We start from the raw sequence: 17,562 nt of genomic DNA, 5'->3' as shown, positions 1-17,562 counted from the left end.
TTGTTGTGTGTGTGTGTGTGTGTGTGTGTGTGTGTGTGTGTGTGTGTGTGTGTGTGTGTGTGTGTGTGTGTGTGAGAGAGAGAGAGAGAGAGAAATTTGTGAGTGTCAGTATCTTTTAATTTCCCGTGTGTGTGTGTGTGTGTGTGTGTGTGTGTGTGTGTGCGTGCGTGTGTAGGTGATAAGCGGTGGAGCGTCTTAATGTAAATGGTAGTTGTGGTGTGGAAGCGTGGGAGAAAGGATGATGATGATGATGATGATGATGATGATGATGATGATGAGGAGGAGGAGGAGGAGGAGAAGGAGGAGCAAGAGAGGGTGAATGAAAGATGATGATGATGGTGATGAGCAAGAGGGGAGGAGAAAAAATGACGGTGATGATGGTGATGATGACGACGACGTACAGGACCCAGCTTTCAGAGGGCATGGACATCTCTCAGCTGAAAGAAATCATCTGACGGTAGGATAATAAAATATAAGTAATGCTCTACCTCAGGATAAAGATAATAAAGACGGTAAAGATAGAAATTGCATACTGGTAATACTTGATGAGAGAGAGAGAGAGAGAGAGAGGGAGAGAGAGAGAGAGAGAGAGATCATCAGTTTCCGCCACATCTTGACAAAACTTCTTTTTACTAAACACCCTAAAAAGAATAATTAAAAAGAAAGTACAGAAACATAGAGGAACAGAGCTCAGGATGGACAGAAAAAAGGTTGACAGACAGAGGAATACATACCGAGGTGCACAGAAACAAAGAAAGAAGAGATTAATGAAAGAAAGATGTTTATTCCTGTACACCCTCCCTCCCTCTACATTGTGTGGGTGTTTGCATGTTAACAGCGTCTCACATCAGCTATTTATCGCATATGGTGGTAATTTTTTCAGCACAAGTCACATGTAATTTACCCCTATACCTCTCCTTTTGTAATTATATGCTCACCTGTATGTACTTACCTGCCCTGCTTATGTTTTTTTTTTTGCTGGTCAAACACCTGTATACCTATCAAAATTTTAATTACCTGTATACGTGTCCAGATACCTGTATACCTGTCCAAGCACTGTAATTACCCGTATTCGTATCCAAACACGTGTATACTTACCCAAACACTGAAAATATATAATTACCGGTACACCTGGCCAAATACCTGTAATTACCTGTACACTCCCCCAAACACCTGTGTACTTGTCCAATCTGATAATTACTCTTGCATCCGTTCAAACACCTGGATGTCTGCCCAGGCACCTGTAATTATTCGTACACCTTTCCAAGCACACTTACTGTATAGCTATCTAAACACCTGTATTTACCCTTACTCAAGTCCAAACACCTAAAAACATGTCCAAACACCTGTAATTGCCCGTACACCTTTCTAAACACCCATACACCTGTCAAGTTACCCGTACACCTTTCCAAACACCTGTATACCTTTCCAGACACCTTTAATTAACCCAGACACCTGTCCAAATACCCACACACTCTCCCAGTATGTGTCTGGTTGGGGCTGTAGATATTTCTGATTATTTACCCTAATTTAATCACGAGACAAATTTACATCAGGTGGACGTAATTGATATTGATAACGCTCCTCCTCTTTTTTTTTTTTTTTCTTTATTTTACTCAGGTTTTTTCCTTTACTGCGGTGTTGCATTACTTTTTTTTTATTTATTTTTTATTATATTCTTACTGTTTCCTGGCGATATTTTTTACAAGTTGGGTTTGCGTGACAGATGACGATATTGAAAATTCTTGCTCTGGCTGTTTGCATGTTAATTTTGGCATGCACAGAGAGAGAGAGAGAGAGAGAGAGAGAGAGAGAGAGAGAGAGAGAGAGAGTTAAGTACAAGGTAGTGATAAGAGATAAGGATAATGTGGCGTAATTCATAATAATCAGAGAGAGAGAGAGAGAGAGAGAGAGAGAGAGTCACCCGTCTCATCCTCTCATCACTCCAAATTAACCCCTTCAGTGCTATGACATCAATTATTTTTTCCTAATTACCCCCCAAACGATTCTCTTCAGGTTAGTAATTAATATAGTAGTGAAAGTGCTAACCATGCCTACTAACCCCTTCAGGACGATTATATTCAGACGGTTTTATTCAGCTGGCAGTAAAGGAGTAAAGCATTGGAATCCTATGAATTGTTTTTTATTTTTAGTACCTCCAGACGATTTTATTCAGCTAAAGACAGACCTCTATTAGTAAAGGAGTTAATGAAGGCTTTATTTTCTTCCTCTGAGCTGAATAAAATCGTCTGGTTGTAGAAATATTAATGTAAAATACGTCCCCAGATTGAAGGGGTTAAAATTAATTCTTTCATATTCTGATAATTTATTTCATTAAATCAGAATTAAATTGATAATCCCTGGTGTTTTATATTGCTGTCTAATCTGCTTTTTTTATTTGTGTTTTATAATCTAAATTAAATGGGTATTCTCCAGTGTTTTATTTTGCTGTCTAATCTGCTTTTTTTATTTGTGTTTTATAATCTAAATTAAATGGGTATTCATTGGTGTTTTATTTTGCTGTCTAATCTGTTTTTTTTACATGTGTTTTATTTAGTTTAATGCATTATGTCTTATTTACAGGATTTTTTTCTTTTATTTCTTTATTTGTCTTTGTTTCCATGGGTCTGTGATTAGTGTATTTTTACTAATGACGTTTTCTTTGTTTTCGTTGATATGTTAGTTAGTAAGAATTAGGGTTAAGATGATTATTAATAAGCCATTTATTTGTTTATTTCAGTTTGTGTTCATTTTCCTTTCGGTCTTTCTCTTTCTTTTCTTCTGTATTTACCTGCCTACCTATATGTCTTGTTTGTCTGTCAATCTATCGATCTATCTCTCTCTCTATCTATCTATATGTTTATCCGTCTATCTATCTGTATCTATCAGTCCATATGTCTATCTATCTATCTGTCTGTGTATATCTTTCTTTTTCTTTTCCTCCCTCCCTTCCTTCCTCCCTCCCTTCCTTCCTTCCTTCCATCCATCCAACCTTCCTTCCTTCCTTCCATCCATCCAACCTTCCTTCCTTCCTTCCATCCATCCAACCTTCCTTCCTTCCTTCATTCATTCATTCGTTCATTCATTCTTTCCCTTCTCTTTCATTCTTTTTTCTTTCCTTCTCTGAGTCTGTCTGTCTTTCTTTTTCTTTCTCTGCGTCACATCCGAAATAAGGCATAACAAGGGCCATCTCAAATTTGCGGTGGGCAGGTAAGATTAGGGATTGTGCCAGCCAGCAGGGCGATTGAGAGGATGTGCTGAGGTGGCGGGGATGATGGTCTATTGTGGAGAGAGAGAGAGAGAGAGAATGAACCGAAGACAGGTGGTGAGTGTGAGAGCGAGAGTGAGAGATTGGAGAGAGTGGGAAAATTAGAGCGAGACAGGAGGTGATTGAGCGAGAGAAATGGTCCTTAGAGGGGGAGGAGGGGTAAGATTGGTGGGGAGAGAGAGAGAGAGAGAGAGAGAGAAAGGATGACGAGTAAGAAGGAGGAAGACACTGAAAGAAAAGAAAGAGGGCAGACTTCTTTTTTTCCTAGGTGGCTCAAGGGCTTCTGTCTCACTGTTTTCCTCGTCCTTTTTTTCCCAGGTGACTCTACTTAGTGCTGAAGGTGGGGTGAGGAAGGTGTTTAGCATATCCTTATCATTTATTATTATTATTATTATTATTATGGAGGGCAAGGCAGGATTTTAGGGGGGCCATGGCGGGCTGGCGTAAGTAGTAAATCAGAGTGCGTCTGAGAAATGACACTTAGAATCCTTACTTAGAATTCTCCTGCCATTTTCCACAGCATATTTATGTAATCTGGTTTCTTCACCCTTCTGCACATGAAAAGTAAAAGCCAAAAGCGGTTGGATGTGGACCCAGATATGAGGTGTGCGTTATTAGTGACCCAGCCTCGAAGCAGTCGACTGAAAACAAGCAGTGTCATGCATCCAAAACAGTTTATTTCATCACACACACACACACACACACACACACACACACACACACACACACACACACACACACACACACACACACACACACACACACACACACACACACACACACACACACACACACACACACACACACACACACACACACACACACACACACACACACAGTTCCAGTATGTTTTAAGGTTTTTACGTTTTAATGTTCGCTGTTTTACGTTTTGTTATGCCGCCTCACTGTTCTCGCTGACGTTCCCCCCGTTCTTCTGTTATAGGCGTGTTTGGTGGAATGTTATGCGTTATCTTGATTGTTCTTGCTAATGGTCTCTCTGTTCTTATGTTACAGGTGTTTGATGTTATGTGTTATGCTTTTTCATGCCTGTTCTCGCTCACTCCCTGGTGTTATATTGTGAGTTTGATCTACTGTTATGCATTAAGATTGTTCACAACTGTTCTCGCTAACGTTCTCCTTGTTCTCTTGTTCTTCAGGTGTGTTTGGGACAGAGCCAGCGGGGTTGGTGTCTGGACGAACCCGTGAGTTGAGCGCTTTACTACCTCCTCCTTTATTGGTGTGTTTTTTTTTTTTTATTACGTGTGTGTTCTTTCTAGTGTTCAGTCGTCGTAGAGTACCGTGTGTTTTTCGTGGTAGTCGTGTTTGTATGTCCGTGGCTGTGTTTTTTTGAGCCTGTTTTTATTCGTGTCCTAGTGTGCTTTATTTCAGCCTTTTCGTGGTCGTGTTTTATTTTGTGTGTGTGTTTTTTCTCGTCAGTCTGTTCTTAGCCGTGTTCTGGTGTTCGTAGCTGACTGTGCCTGCCTTGTACGTAGTGGGTCATTGGTGTTATTGTGTTATTTACTGGTGTTATTTGGTGTTCAGTTCTTACATAATCTTAAATAGTACTCTTGTTATTACCCTAGTTAGTGTTCATCAGTCACGTTCTCTGTTCAGTCACTTGTTCTGTTCATTTGTATTTGCATTACCCGGTAGCAAAGTCCTTGGGTGTGTTATTGTTCTCTCTCTCTCTCTCTCTCTCTCTCTCTCTCTCTCTCTCTCTCTCTCATGATGGCGTGAATATCAGTGAGCGTTAGTTGAGGTAGAAATGTCTCCTTGGTTACTAGCCAAATTAACCATCCAGTCTGGAGAGAGAGAGAGAGAGAGAGAGAGAGAGAGAGAGAGAGAGAGAGAGAGAGAGAGAGAGAGAAAGTCGGTTTAGCACACTCTCTGGTTAAACACACACCAAGCCACTGTCATAAAAAGGGGGCCAAGTGCTTAGTGTTCTTCTCTGTTGTTTTTAGAGACTGATGTTCGAGTCCCGGGTGGTTCAAGCGAGGTATTTTTACGCACGGGTTTGTCTTGCCTAATTTGATAAAGGTTTCTCTCTCTCTCTCTCTCTCTCTCTCTCTCTCTCTCTCTGTGTTTTACTTAGTTTATCTTAGTTGTTTTTCTGATATGCGTTTTTTTTTTTTAATTCGTATATTCGTGACTTATTTTTCGTAGTGCTCGTGTAAGTGCTCGTTGTAGTGTTGATGTTAGTGTTCTGTGGTAGTTACGTTAGTGGTTTGATGCTTAGATTTGTTAGTTCCTTGTTAGTACCCCCTCTATCGTATCCTGTGACCTTAGCTTCTTTGTAAACACTGTAGCGTGATCTTTTTTGTATCCTGTACTTCTAGGGGTATATTCTTTAAGTTTAAGGAGGTCCCCTGACACCTTTTCCATGGCGATTTATTTTTTTGGATATTGTTGGTTAATATCCTCTTCCGCGTTATTTATGCAGAGTGTGGCGATATTAAAAATTTCTGTGACCAAGAAGAGGCCAGTACGGTGTAATAAGCAAAATAAATCGCTTATGAAAAGGTGTTACGGAGCTTCCTTGACCGACGAGAATAAGTACCTTAGTGTTTTTTGTTACGTACTGATTCTCGTGTTGTAATATAGTTAATATTACATTTATCTATCTTGTATCTGTTAACATCATGTACAGTCGCGGTCAGAAATCCCTTTACACATTCTTGAAACACTGGGACGTATTCGGAGGCTTCGTAGGACCATTTTTTAACCGATTCATTTTACCTACTACACTGGATAATTTTCCTGATGTTAATTATATCGTTATAGTATGGACATAAGCCTGTAATTTCTTTGGTTAAGGAAGCTCCCCAACATCTTTTCCTAGGCGACTTATTTTGCTTATTATACCTTATTATCTTTCCCCGTGTCACATAAATCCTTTGAACATCGCCATACTCTGCATAAGTACGTTAAGTTACAAAAGGATTTTAACCAGGCATAGTAAAAAATAAATCGCTAATGAAGAGATGTTAGGGGGCCTCCCTAACCGACGAGAATACGGGTTCAGTAGCATAAAAGACGATATTCAGGTATAATGTACAAAATAAATCGCTAAGGAAGAGGTGTTCAGGTATTCAGAGCCACTTAAAATTCGACTCATTATCAAAACTAATAAAATTCTCCCTCACAAATAAATAAATAAATAAATACTTAACACCTTCATTCCGGCGAGTTATTTTTCCACCATATTCCATTATTCTCAGACGATTTTCCTGTGCTGAATAAAACCGTCTTAATGTAGCAAGAAGAAGGCTAAGAATACGTCATTGCAGGGAAGGGGTTGTGTGGTCTGGAATCCTACTTCATAGATTCGAATCCTATAAGTGTAAAGGGATTATTGACCGTATGTAGAATCAAGTAGTATGTAGTTTGTTTGTCACTGGTACTCTTGCGGATTCTAATATTGATAAATCACGGTAACTAAAGGAAGAGTGAACGATAACATACGAAACCTTCCTATACACTCTTAGAAGCCCAGCAAACTTTTCAGAATAATGCGTTAAGTGTTTCAGAATTGTTCGTCTTGAAAGTGGAGCGAATTTTCTGACCGTAACAGCACATACTGGATGAATTATAGTGAACGGATAATGAAAATATAAATAATATAAAATGTCAGGCTCGATCTCTAGCCTCATGGAAGGTCGTGGGCCGTGTTTGTGTTGTTTTGGTTGGTTGTTTATTCGTACCTTGGCCACCGTTGTTTACACCCTACTACCTCAAAGGGAACCCTGTGTCTGTGTATCTGTGCAACACGCGAATTTATGAAAGTTGGGTCACCTCAGAAGGACCTCTTTGTCTGTAGTGTCTGTGTAACTCCCGAACGATTACCAAGGGCGGACCAGCTCGAAGGGACCTCTATGTCTGTGTGGCGTGTGTGTCTGTGTAACTCACCTCGCTGTCACACACCTGTATTACCATTTTCAAAACCACATATCACACCTCAAAATTTTCGCACCATTTCACCTGTCACTCATTCTGTCTATTAGTTTCTCACCTGTTTTTATTTTTTCTTTACCTTTTTTCCTCCCTCGCTCTCCGCCCTTTTTAATTAATTCTCTTACCTCTCACTCTCAATTTTCAGACCTCTCACTCCTCTCTGCATTTTCTAACTTCTTGCTTTCCTTTTTTTTTTTTTTTTTTTTAATTTCTCCATCTGTCGCTTCTATTTTTCACGCGGCAACTTCCTTTAACGTTTTTGGCACATCTTCCTTCGTCGTCATCATCATTATCATCGTCATCATCATCATTACAGCTCTATTTCCCGTCTGTGTTATATTGGCGGGGGGTAGGATCATTAAACGGTGAAAGGAGAAAAGCCAAGAATAGGGGAACTTTCATCAAAAACTCCCAACGAAAATGGGCCACACACCTTTCACACCTCACACTACCTTTTATTCACACTACCTTCTAACATCCTGCTTTCCCACCACACACACACACACACACACACACACACACACACACACACACACACACACACACACACACACACACACACACACACACACACACACACACACACACACACACACACACACACACACACACACACACACACACACACACACACACACACACACACACACACACACACACACACACACACACACACACACACACACACACACACACACACACACACACACACACACACACACACACACACACACACACACACACACACACACACACACACACACACACACACACACACACACACACACACACACACACACACACACACACACACACACACACACACACACACACACACACACACACACACACACACACACACACACATCCTACCTTTTTCTCACCCATCCACCACTCTCCTTCTCATACCTGTCACTCACTTCTCCTCCCACCCCTCACAAACTCACTTCCCTTCTTTCGTCACCACCCGTCCTACCTCTTTCCCTCTCTTCTCTCCTCCACCCACCTCCCCTCCACTTCCATTTCTTCCACCTCCACCTCAAATGGGCAGCCTCTTCTGGTTTTATCTAAAGCTCCCATTTGTCTGGCGAGGCTGGGGAAGGACCGTACCTTGAGGCGGATTTATAACCATTACGGCCGTGGAGGTGGTAAGTTGGGGAGGAGGGGGAAAGGGGGAAGGGGGAACTGGAAGGAAGGAGAGTGGGAATTGGAGGGGGGAGTGGAGAAGAGTGGGAATTGAAGGGGAGATGGAGGGGAAAACTGGAGGAGGGGAGAAAGGGGGAAATTGGAGAGAGGAGAGAGGGATTTAGAGGGGAGCTGTAGATAGAAGGGGAGAACTAGAGTTGAGGAAGGAATTGGAGGAGGAGGAGGAGGAGAAGAAAGGAGGGGAGGGAATTTGAGGGGAAGGAGAGGGGGAGAAGGAGATGAATTAAGGGGGAAGAAGAAAAACACTGGAGAGAGAAAATGGGAGAGGAGGAGGGGGTTGGAAGAGGAAGGGGGGTATTGAAGTTGAGGAAGTAGCTGAAAGGGGAAGATTTGGAATTGAAGGGGGAGATGGGGGGATTAGAAGGGGGAAAGGGAGAGGGAGAAGTTGTGTCGGTGTGAAGAATCTTAAGGGAGAAGGAGAGAGAGAGAGAGATGTATGAGAGTGTGGCTGGGGGGAGATGACTTGGACGGGAGGGAAGGAACGAGGAAGGGAAGACTAAGGAGAGTGAGTATATAGTAATGATGGTGAAAAGAATGGGAAATAAAAATAATAAAAACAGGAAAACAGAGAGTGGCGATAGGTGAAGGAAGAAGGGAATGAAAAAGAGAGAAAAATTAAAGTGGAGGAAGAGGAGGAGGAGGAAGAAGAGGAGGAGGAGGAGGATCCGGTGAAGGAGGAAGAAAATAAAGAAAGAAAAGAAACAGAAAAGAGAACTGAACTGTTGTGAGGGAAGGATAAAGTATAAATCATGCCCATAGACAAAAAAAAAAATTAATTTATTTATTTAATTTCTTTTTTGTTTTTTTTTATAAGTATTGGCTGTAAACAACTCATGATACGGTGAGACAAAACAAGGGAGGAGATAAGTAGGGGGTAGAGATAGAGAGATATAGAGAAAAGAGCTAAAATGGAAGGTAAAACTTGCCGAGAGAGAGAGAGAGAGAGAGAGAGAGAGAGAGAGAGAAGGAAAATAAAAGTGAGCGGAGCTGGAAAGGTCGGTGGAGAGAAGAGGGAGGTAGAGGAGAGACATAAGAAGACAGGGAGGGAATTGGAGAAGGGAGAAAAAAGAGAAAAATTATAGGAGGGAGATTGCAGTCAAGGAGAGAGAAGAGAATTGAGGGGACAGGGAGAAACTGGAAATTTTTTTGGAAAGACGGTGAGGAGAGAAACAGAGAGGTGATTGGAAGAAGACAAAAATAATGATAGGATGTTGGAAGAAATAGGAAGAGATTGAAATAACAAGGGTAAATAATAAAATAGAGAGGAATGATGGAAATGGAAGGCGACTAGAGGAGCGAAGGAAGGAAGGTAAAGGAGAAGACTGGAATAAAGGAGGATTTGAGGTTTGCCATTGTTATCATCAGAGGAATGCAAGATGGTCTCCACGCAGCTGCAGTGTAGTGTATGTACATCTGTTCATATTAGCGTGATGAATGATCCCAGAATTTTGTGTTTTGACCTTTAACCTCATAATCCCTAAAAATAAAGGAAATGAATTAAGTAAATAAAGGTGTCTGGATATATTTGGTCAAGGAATAATTGTGTATGGTTTTAAGCGAATTGGTGAGGAAGTAAAGGAATGGCATCAACTTGAATAGCGTAAAAAAGAAAAAAATAACGCAACACCGTGGAGACTAAAATGCAGTATTGATAAGCAAAGGTGTGTAGAGGCAGGGTGTGTACTGAAAATGAGGGAAACGAGGAAGGGGAAAGGGAAGGTAGTAGTAAGGAGGGATGGGAAAAGTGTAAGGGAGAATAAGAGAGGTGGAAGAATATAGGAAGAATGGAGGTGGAGGAAGATAAGGGGGACGTAATGGAATAAAGGAGAGAACAAGAAGGAAGGAGGGAAGAAGTAAGACGAAGAAAGGAAGAGGGAAGGAGAGAAGAGAAGAGGAAAGGAGGAGGAGGGGAAGAAGGTAGGCGAGAAGCGAGGGGATAGATGAACGGGGGAGGAAAATTACCCACATTATCCCTGCGTGTTGAAAAAGGCAAATAACAGAGACAGGAGAAAGAGCATGGACCCCCCCCCTCCTTCCTCCCCCCCTCTAGTGAACTACCCTAGAGATATTGCAACTACGTAACTATCAGTATTGCAGGCTGGATCGTAACTCCCACGACATAGGAGGAGACGTGAGATGGAGCAGGACCTTGCAAAATCTCTAATCCGTGTGTGATATGAAGTTAAAAGAATCTGATCAGTAATGTGAACGCGGAGAGAGAGAGAGAGAGAGAGAGAGAGAGAGAGAGAGAGAGAGAGATTTTTTCTTTATTACCACCAAACAATTTTCTATAGCTTAAGGGAGACATCTCGTAGCAAATGTGTTAGAAAAATTCACCATTATACTTGTATTAAAAAAAAAAAATGAGGAGCAAAAGATGAATGAAATAGGATATGAGGTGACGGAGCTTGACAGGTGACGCTACAGAGAGAGAGAGAATTGAACGTGGATGATAAGTGGATGGAACAGTGGAATATGTAGCCTGGGAAAAGTGGAATTTGTGGATGAGGAGATAGAGAGAAGGGGTGGAGTAAAGGTGAAGGATAGATGTAAAAATAGGTTTTAAGTTGAAGTAGATAGATTGAAGTCTTCCCTTAGATAGATAAAGTTGTCAGTCGATTGAGAGACTAAAATCCAAAGGGCCCCTATTCTCGTCCAAGGAAGCTCCCTAACGCCTTTTCCTAAGCGATTTATTTTGATTATTAACACCTTACTGTCCTCTTCTGTGTTACATAGATCCCTCCAATATCGCCATACTGTGCATAAATAACGTAGAAAAGGATATCAGCCAGGCATATCCAAAAATATAAATCACTAAGGAAGAGGTGTCAGGGAGCTTAGTTTACCGACAAGTATACTAGCCAAGGACGTCATCGCAGTGAAAGGGTTGGAGTTTCACACGTACCTATAACTCAAAATATAGCCTCTTCAGTACGACTTTTTTTTTTAATTCACTTTAAGACTCGTACTCGCGGTGGTAAAGGAAGCTCACTAACACCTCTTCCTTACCGATTTATTTTTCGGATACAGCTGTGTAATATAATTTTGTACGATACTTATGCAGAGTATGGTGGTATTAGAATGATCTACGTAACACGGAAGAGTATAGCAAGGGGTGATTGGCAAAATAAATAGCTAAGGAGAAGGTATTAGGGAGCTTCCTATGAGATGGCAGATGTAGTGAAGAAGAGGAAGTCAGTGAAGGTCATATCCAACCCCTCCTCTCCGGAGCTGAAGAAAATCGTCTGGAGATAGCAAGAATAAACTAAAAAAAAGTCATCATAATCAAGGATATATAAATCTGAGCGCAGGTGTCCGGATATGACAGGTGTGCAGGTGTTGGGAGAATACTGCATCTGAGTTTTATCACCTTCAATCTCTTCACTTAATTTTTCCTTCATTCTTTCTTATTCTAGACGGTTTTAGTAAGCTTAGGAAGGGTTTGTCGCTTTAGAGGGATTGATAAAGGCTGCAACTCACTCTCCTAGGTCTAAAAGTCTCTCCAAGGCTGAAAGAAATCGTCTGAAAGTTGCAAGAGATCAGTAAACAAGTCACCAGATGTAATGGTATGGTTTCCCTTCACTGCGATGTGGCTCGGTGGTTATTGCGTTCGTCTCATGATCTGCATTTGTCGTACCCCTGAGGCTAAGGTCATTCCAGCTTTATAATGCTAGAGTTACTCGATAATCTGAGTTTCATTTAGCTGGCCAACTCTGGAACTGTCCTCGTCATTCAGTACTTCTGTCTGACTTTAACCTCCAGTCATTTAAATGCAGTGTGTCCAGGCATTCTCTCTCTCTCTCTCTCTCTCTCTCTCTCTCTCTCTCTCTCTCTCTCTCTCTCTCTCTCACACACACACACACACACACACACACACACACACACACACACACACACACACACACACACACACACACACACACACACACACACACACACACACACACACACACACACACACACACACACTCTCTCTCTCTCTCTCTCTCTCTCTCTCTCTCAGCTTTTTTTTTTTTTTTTGCATTAAGAATATGGAGGAATTCACATTTGGCTTAATCACCCCTCAGCCTCTAATTGCCTCGCTCAATTGCTGGCCTCGTAATCAGTGTCAGGGTCGTTAGTGGGCGGTTATGGGGTGATAGTTCTCTTGGACCAAATTGCACTCGCCTCTCTCTCTCTCTCTCTCTCTCTCTCTCTCTCTCTCTCTCTCTCTCTCTCTCTCTCTCTCTCTCTCTCTCTCTCTCTCTCTCTCTCTCTCACTTTCTCTGGCTTTAATTTCACCTTTCTTCGTACTTTCATCTCCCGTTCAATTCTCGATTCCCCTCTCACGCATTCTCATATTCCCCATCCCACCCGTACCAAAATTTCACCTGCCTTCCTACACAGATTTTCACACGTTTTCCCCAAATACCTGAAGTTTTTCCCAAGAATTTTCCCCACCCCTACTCAGTTTTTTTCCTCAAATTTTCCTCACCTCATCTCAGACTGTCCCCCAATTTTCCCCACCTCAGATATCACCCAAATTTCCCTGACCCCTTCCTCAGATTTCCCCCAACGTTTCCCCTTCCACCACCACCACCACCACCCTCTCCCCAAGCTCTCCCCCACCTCTATGCCCCTCCCTCCCCTAGCACTCCCCCACCCATATGCCCCTCCCTCCAAGCTCTCCTCTCCTCTCTGCCTCTCCCCCTAGCCCTTTCCCACCCCCTCTGACCCTCATCCCTAGCTGTCTCGACCCCTCTGCCCCTCCCTCCAAGCTCTCCTCACCTCTCTGCCCTTCCTCTTAGGTCTCCCCAACCCCCCAGCCCCTCCGACCCCTCTGAGTGACAAATGATGTGCCTAAACCAGAGAGAAACACCTCGACAAGAAACTGCTGAGAGAGACCCTGACTGCTCCTTCTTCTGCTCCTCCTCCTGCTCCTTCTGCTGCTCCTCCTCCTGCTTCTTCTGCTGCTGCTTCTCCTGCTTCTCCTCCTGCTTCTCCTTCTGCTATGGTTTGTGTCGAGGGAACGGGCGTCTTGATTTGTGCACAGCGTGGTGGTGCTGGTGGATTGAGAGAGGTGACTTTGAGATAGTGTTTTTTTTTTTTTTAACTTAGATTTTGCTTGTTGCTTTGATTATTGTTTGTTTGAAGGCAGCGTGTATTAAGACAACTTGATGGTGTTGTTGGTGACGAGAAAATGACATTGTTTTGGTGGAAGGGATGATACAGTATTGTTGTTTTTGTGTTTTGTAGGGGGAGTGAGGTAAGATCTGTGGGGTATAGTATCTCTCTCTCTCTCTCTCTCTCTCTCTCTCTCTCTCTCTCTTGTCTTTCTAATTTATGGACTGTCTGATGGTGTCGGCAGCTTGAGAAAATATCCTTGTTTTGGGGGGAAGATTGTTGTCTTTATTAACTTCTTATAAGATGCATTATTTTCTTACATAATTGTTTTACTTTACTTCCATGTGGTGGTTAGAAAGGCCTAGATGTGTAGACCGTAATGGTGGTTGTGTCTTGAGAAAATATCCATTGTTTTGGTGGAGGATTTTGTCTTTATTTTGTGGATTATTGTCTTACCAGTAATATCTCTGTGTAATCAAGAAAATGGACTTGTGTGTGTGTGTGTTTTTAACTGTGATGTGCATGTGGCTTGTTGTCTTGGGAAAATACCTTTGTTTCTTGGTAATATTTTCTTTGTTACCTGGAATATTGTCTTTAGTACCTGGAAAAATTTTTGTGCTATGAATAACATCTCTGTTTGTAGTGTTTGGAGGGGCCTTCAGTAACGAACCACGTAGTATTGATTAGTCTTGAGAAAATAGCCTTGTTTGGGAGTGGATATTGTTTTGCTACTTAAAATATTGTCTTTGCATGTCTTTGTCACTTGGAGAATTGTATTTGTCACACGGAAAATCATCTTTGTTCCATAAAATACTGATTGTTAGTAAGAATACCTCTGTTCTGTGTTTATTATTAGCGGAAGTTGTGAGAATCCTATATTGTTGAGAATTATCGTGGGTAAGGTGGTGTGGATGAGATTGAAGGCTTTAGGAGAAATACTGGGTGATGTTTTGGCTGTGTGGAGAGGATAGAGAATGAGAGACTGACGAGAAGAGGTGGAGAGGATAGAGAATGACTGACTAGAAGAGGTTTAGAGGATAGAAAATGAGAGACTGACGAGAAGAGGTGGAGAGGATAGAGAATGAGAGACTGACGAGAAGAGGTGGAGAGGATTGAGAATGACAGTGACTAGAAGTGGAGAGGATAGAGAATGGGAGACTGACGAGAAGAGGTGGAGAGGATAGAGAATGAGAGACTGACGAGAAGAGGTGGAGAGGATAGAGAATGAGAGACTGAGTAGAAGAGGTGGAGAGGATGGAAAGAAACAGACTGACTAGGGGAGTATGTGTGAGTGAGGTGGAAGGGAGGAGGGGGAGGGGGAGAATGAGATGGAGGGATGGGTGGAGAGGTATTTGAGAAAAGGGGATGTGAGTTGCAAACAGGGCAGCCCAATAGCAGAGGACAGGGTGACATGGAGGCGATTTGTTTGTGGCCACCCCATACAGGATTGAGGCGTCTGACTATAGATAGGTAGATAAGTAGGTAGATAGATAGATAAATATTCGGATAGATGTGAGGAGGCAATAACTGTGGATAGCATAGGCCAGAGAAAATAATCGTGGGTAAGTTACGTAATTAGAGTGAATTTAAAGTTAATTATATTTTCCACAATTACCAGTTATTTTCTCTTTATTAACGCCGGAGAGTTACAAGTAGAGTTTTATTTTTATTAGTAAAGAGGAAGTGTTTATTTGGGGGGTCAGGAATAGTTTTTTTTTTTTTTTTTTTTTTTTTTTTTTTTGTAGAGTTGGAATTGTTCCCCTGGTGGTAGTTTAGTTTTAATGGTGGTAGTTGGCAAAGTTGGCCTGGTGTTGGTAGAGTGTTGTCAGGGTGAGACTTGTGGTGTTAGTGTTGGTAGTAGGGATGTAGAGATTGTGGTTGTTGTGGTAGATGGTGGTTGTGGTGGTAGTTGGTGGTTGTGATACGTTCAGGGATTGTGGTAGGTCAGGTTGTTTGAGGGTGTGGTGGTTGGAGCGATTGTGGTTGTGGTGGTGATTGTGGTAAGTTCAGGGATTGTGGTAGGTCAGATTGTTTGAGGTTGTGATGGTTGGAGCGATTGAGGTTGTGGTAGTTGTAGTGTTTGTAAGGATTGTGGTTGGTCTGGCTGTTAGACGTATGGTGAATGGTGGTTGTGGTTGAATGTGTGTGGTGGTTGAGGTAGTCTTAGGATTGTGGTAGCTGTTTAAGATTTTGGTTGGCGATGGTTGTGGTAGTATTAGGGATTGTGATTTTGGCTGCTTTGGTAGTTGGATAAATTGTGGTAGTTATTTAAGGATGTGGTAGAGTGAATGAATGATGGTTGTGGTAGTGGTGATAGTGGTAGCGATTGTGGTGATAATGGTAGCGATTGTGGTGATAGTAGTAGCGATTGTGGTGATAGTGGTAGCAATTGTGATGATTGTGGTAGCGATTGTGGTGATAGTGGTAGCGATTGTGGTGATAGTAGTAGCGATTGTGGTGATAGTGGTAGCGATTGTGGTGATAGTGGTAGCGATTGTGGTGATAGTGGTAGCGATTGTGGTGATAGTGGTAGCGATTGTGGTGATAGTGGTAGCGATTGTGGTAGCGTCGCCTCTCACCGGAGGTCTCAGAGGTGCAATATTTATGAGGCTTTCAGGTGGAACCACAAGAGAGAGAGAGAGAGAGAGAGAGAAGGCTTGAGTAATGAATAGTAGCCTAACTGGGTGGAGAGAGAGGAGAAAAAAATATAACTAAGGAGATGAGGATGCGAGGAAATGAAGGGGAAATGAATAGTGTGAGTATAAGAATGAAGGCTTGAATGAGGATAGATGGATGAAAGTGAGGATAGGAACAGAAGAGGAGGAAGAGGATAGATTGAGTGAATAGGGAAGGATGATAAAGGGATGAATAGGGGAAAAGCAGAGAAAGGGGGAGGTGAGAAAGGGAAGAAAGGGAAAGGAGAAGAGCATGAAGGTGTGTGTGTGTGTGTGTGTGTGTGTGTGTGTGTGTGTGTGTGTGTGTGTGTGTGTGTGTGTGTGTGTGTGTGGAGAGGGGGAGGTGAAAAGGTGTTAGAGAGAGAGAGAGAGAGAGAGAGAGAGAGAGAGATTAAACACAGGTAACTATACGCCAGTGGAGGAGAAATAAGAGGAAGAGTGAGGCATTCAGGAAAGGCAAAGTGGGTGGAAGAGATATATGAGGAGGAAGGGAGAGATGGAGAGATCAAATAAAGCTGTGTGAGCACTCGGAAACCGGAGAGATGGAGAGACAGGCGAGGAGAGATACGAGATGGAGGAGGAATGAGGTGGAGGGAAGCATAAAGAGGAAGGACAGGGAGAGATGGAGAGACGAAGAGGGAGAGATACGAGATGGAGGAGGAAAGAGGAAGAGGGAAACTTGGAGACGACACAGGAAGAGAAGGAAACGATAGAGATGGAGAGACAAAGAGGGAGAGGCATGAGGAGGAAGAGGAGGAGGAGGTGGAGGAGAGGAAGAAAATGAAAGGAAGAGAGAAAAAAGAAGGGAGGAGTAGGAGGATAAAAGGAGGAAACAGGAGGGAAAAACGAATGAGTAGGAGAGAAGGAGGAAGTGGCGACGATAGGAGACAAGAAGAAAGGAGAAGGAAAAGAGAAGGATGAGGAAGAGAGATGGGAACATGGAAGAGGAGAACAGAAGAAGAAGAATCTCAGGATAAAGAGGCAGGGGTGGAAAGAGAGAAGGAAGAAGAGTAGATAAGAAACTAAGAACTAGAAGAAAAAAAGAGGAAATACAGAGGTTCGTGGAATGGACATGGAACGAAAATAGATACAGACGAGAAGGAGGAAGAAAGAAAACAGTGGATAGAGCAAGGGAGGGAAGAGGAAGGAAGGAAGGCGGAGATACGGAGAAGACAAGAGCAAAGATGAAAGAGCAAGGGGTTGGAAGTGAGAAGAATGGCCCTGGAAACCTGACATCTGTGAAGGATTTAGTGCAGTTCCCCTCCATGTGCTAACTGAAAACGGGGTTGTATTTTCCATAGACTTTTACAGGAAACGTGTTATTGGTTTAAACTGTTGCTTTGACTCTTATTTATTTTA

The 17,562-nt window shown here is 42.4% G+C and overlaps 1 protein-coding gene across 12 annotated transcripts in view; it reads left to right on the top strand.

The window, feature by feature from the left end:
• Positions 1-17,562, top strand: part of LOC145393515 (uncharacterized) — a 1,158,665-nt gene that overhangs the window by 709,365 nt on the left and 431,738 nt on the right. For 9 of the 12 annotated variants that reach the window (XM_080267659.1, XM_080267660.1, XM_080267653.1 and 6 more), the window contains exon 3: positions 4,426-4,470. The exons of the other annotated variants lie outside the window; for them this stretch is intronic. In XM_080267659.1, the coding sequence (XP_080123785.1) occupies positions 4,426-4,470 (45 nt within the window). The remainder of the gene's footprint in view (positions 1-4,425; positions 4,471-17,562) is intronic. 12 annotated transcript variants of the gene reach the window in all.

The sequence above is a fragment of the Coenobita brevimanus genome, chromosome 24, assembly GCF_032717465.1.
Source record: "Coenobita brevimanus isolate Jiangsu-jjx chromosome 24, ASM3271746v2, whole genome shotgun sequence".
In the NCBI taxonomy this organism is placed as follows: domain Eukaryota; kingdom Metazoa; phylum Arthropoda; class Malacostraca; order Decapoda; family Coenobitidae; genus Coenobita; species Coenobita brevimanus.
This window is presented reverse-complemented; position numbering and strand designations above follow the sequence as displayed.